Genomic DNA, 2,121 nt, shown 5'->3' with positions numbered 1-2,121 from the left:
AATAATTTTTATGAATAATTAATATTTAATAATAATTAACCATAATATAATTAATTATAATATATATTTAATTAACTAAATAATTAATATAACAAGATCTTCACAAACAACAATTCTTAATAGGATTTTTTTTCTCAAAACAAGAACCTAGTCAATTTTTTCTTTAATTTTGAAATAAAAGAATAGAAGTATATGTTTATTATTTATTAATTGTACTCGACGGTCAATTAACAACGACGCTGTTTATACATTAATTTGAAAGAACTAAAAAAACAAGAAATAAAAATAAAAATTGTTGATCTCAGAAGAGTTTGTTGGCGAATTCATCTATCTCACGTTCTTCAACACGACATGAAGCAGATTTTGAGGCAAGTTCTCTCATCTCTATTACACTTCTTCCCAATGACAAAGCCATTTTCATTTCAAACACTTCTCCATTTTCTCTTTCATTCAAATCTCTCTCTTCAATAGTTTCTTCAACCATCTCTTCCAAAAGCTCAAAATATCCACCACAGTTTCTATACATTTCAAACACCATACCAACTTGTCCTCCATGCTCAAAACTATTAACAACAGTCGCCAAACCGCCACCAAAAACAGGAATAAAATCTACAAAGAAACACCCTATAGCTGCAGTTCCTGTTAACAAAGGTCCTAAAATAGCTAAACTCTTGTTAATCTTTAATGCAATATTTCCCAATCTATCATAATCCTCAATATCTTTTCTCTTTATGACTTCAATAATCTCCTTCAGTTCATTCTCCAACTCCAAATTCCACCCATTATTGCTCTCTATCTTATTGTTATTCACTCTAGGAATTTTCCTATGACATGGCCACCAACAAGAAGCTTCAAATTTGGATGGAAATTTCTCAACCATTTTTCCTCCCAACAAAGGAAGTGGATAAGCTTTATCAATAGCCAAAACTTTCTCAATTGCATCCCTCACATCACCTTCAATATGATTATTATTACCGAGTGATATTTTTGTTTGGATTTGTAAATGAAGCTGTTTAAAGAGTCTCGTAGCGTTCCGTTGTTCTTCAGCAAGTTGTGAAGGTTGGATTTTGTTCATGACAAGTAACATTCCAGTGGCGACAGTGAACAACAGAGAAGAAGATAGTTTCAAAGCCAAAAGAGGTTTATCATCAGATCCAGAACAACATGCAATAGCAGACATGGTTGAAGCTGTGAGTGTTATCATGTTGATTGAGTTTAACAAAAGAATGTTCCAATTGTCACGTTGTTGTCCTATGTTGTTATGCATTTCAATTCTGTCACATACTGCTTCTAAAATTGCATAGAGTTTAATAGTAGCAATATTAGAATTTTTAGAATTATATAAATTTTCATCATCTTCATTTGTGTTTCCAATATTATTTTCCTTAATTAAAATACTTCTTTTAGATTCTTTTTGAACTGAGAATAAGGAAATTCTAGGTAACTTTGGGAAATCGATACCGCATTTGATTCGATTGAATGATAGACAAGGAGAGGATGGTGAACGATTAAGTAGCAATGATGATTGTAATGAAAGCATGGTGCAAGATTTCTTGTTGATTAGTGTTTTGAATGAAGATTAAGCATGGATATATTTATAGTAATAACGAACTAGAAAAGAAGGTGCTAGATATGAGAAAAATTAACCTTAAAAACCATAACATATTTGCGTATGTCATGCATGTATTGACTCATTTTCATGTCTGTTGAAAATATTGGAGTCATGAAATGGAAATGGAATATCCATCATGCTAACGTATGTGAATACTTAATCAACATTTCAATAAGTGCATGGCACTATAGTACTTTTAACTTCAGTTACATATAGAATGAAATACTAAATTTTGTATTTAAGTACATTATAATATTATAATATTTACGTGCGTAGCGCGTATTTTAGAATGTGGATTGTGATACGCAAGTCAACATGTCAGCGTATGTCTCATGTGTTTGTCTACTCTGCATTATAATATTGGCCATTTCTAACAACAACAAAAATATGAATGTTTTTTATTTCACATGTATATTATTAGCCACAACTTAACTATAAAAAAATAAATAGAAGTTTTATTTAATTACAATTTAATGTAACAAATAATTTATAAGATCCTATCTAATTAT

General features: G+C 30.1%; 1 protein-coding gene across 1 annotated transcript; it reads right to left on the bottom strand.

Moving 5' to 3' along the window:
* Nucleotides 1–301: 301 nt before the first annotated feature.
* Nucleotides 302–1,540, bottom strand: LOC127077841 (probable F-box protein At4g22030). Its single transcript, XM_051018743.1, has one exon. The coding sequence runs from the start codon at nt 1,538–1,540 to the stop codon at nt 302–304; it is 1,239 nt and encodes a 412-aa protein (XP_050874700.1).
* Between the last annotated feature and the right edge of the window lie 581 nt (nt 1,541–2,121).

This window comes from Lathyrus oleraceus, chromosome 1 (genome assembly GCF_024323335.1).
Source record: "Lathyrus oleraceus cultivar Zhongwan6 chromosome 1, CAAS_Psat_ZW6_1.0, whole genome shotgun sequence".
Classification (NCBI taxonomy): domain Eukaryota; kingdom Viridiplantae; phylum Streptophyta; class Magnoliopsida; order Fabales; family Fabaceae; genus Lathyrus; species Lathyrus oleraceus.
This window is presented reverse-complemented; position numbering and strand designations above follow the sequence as displayed.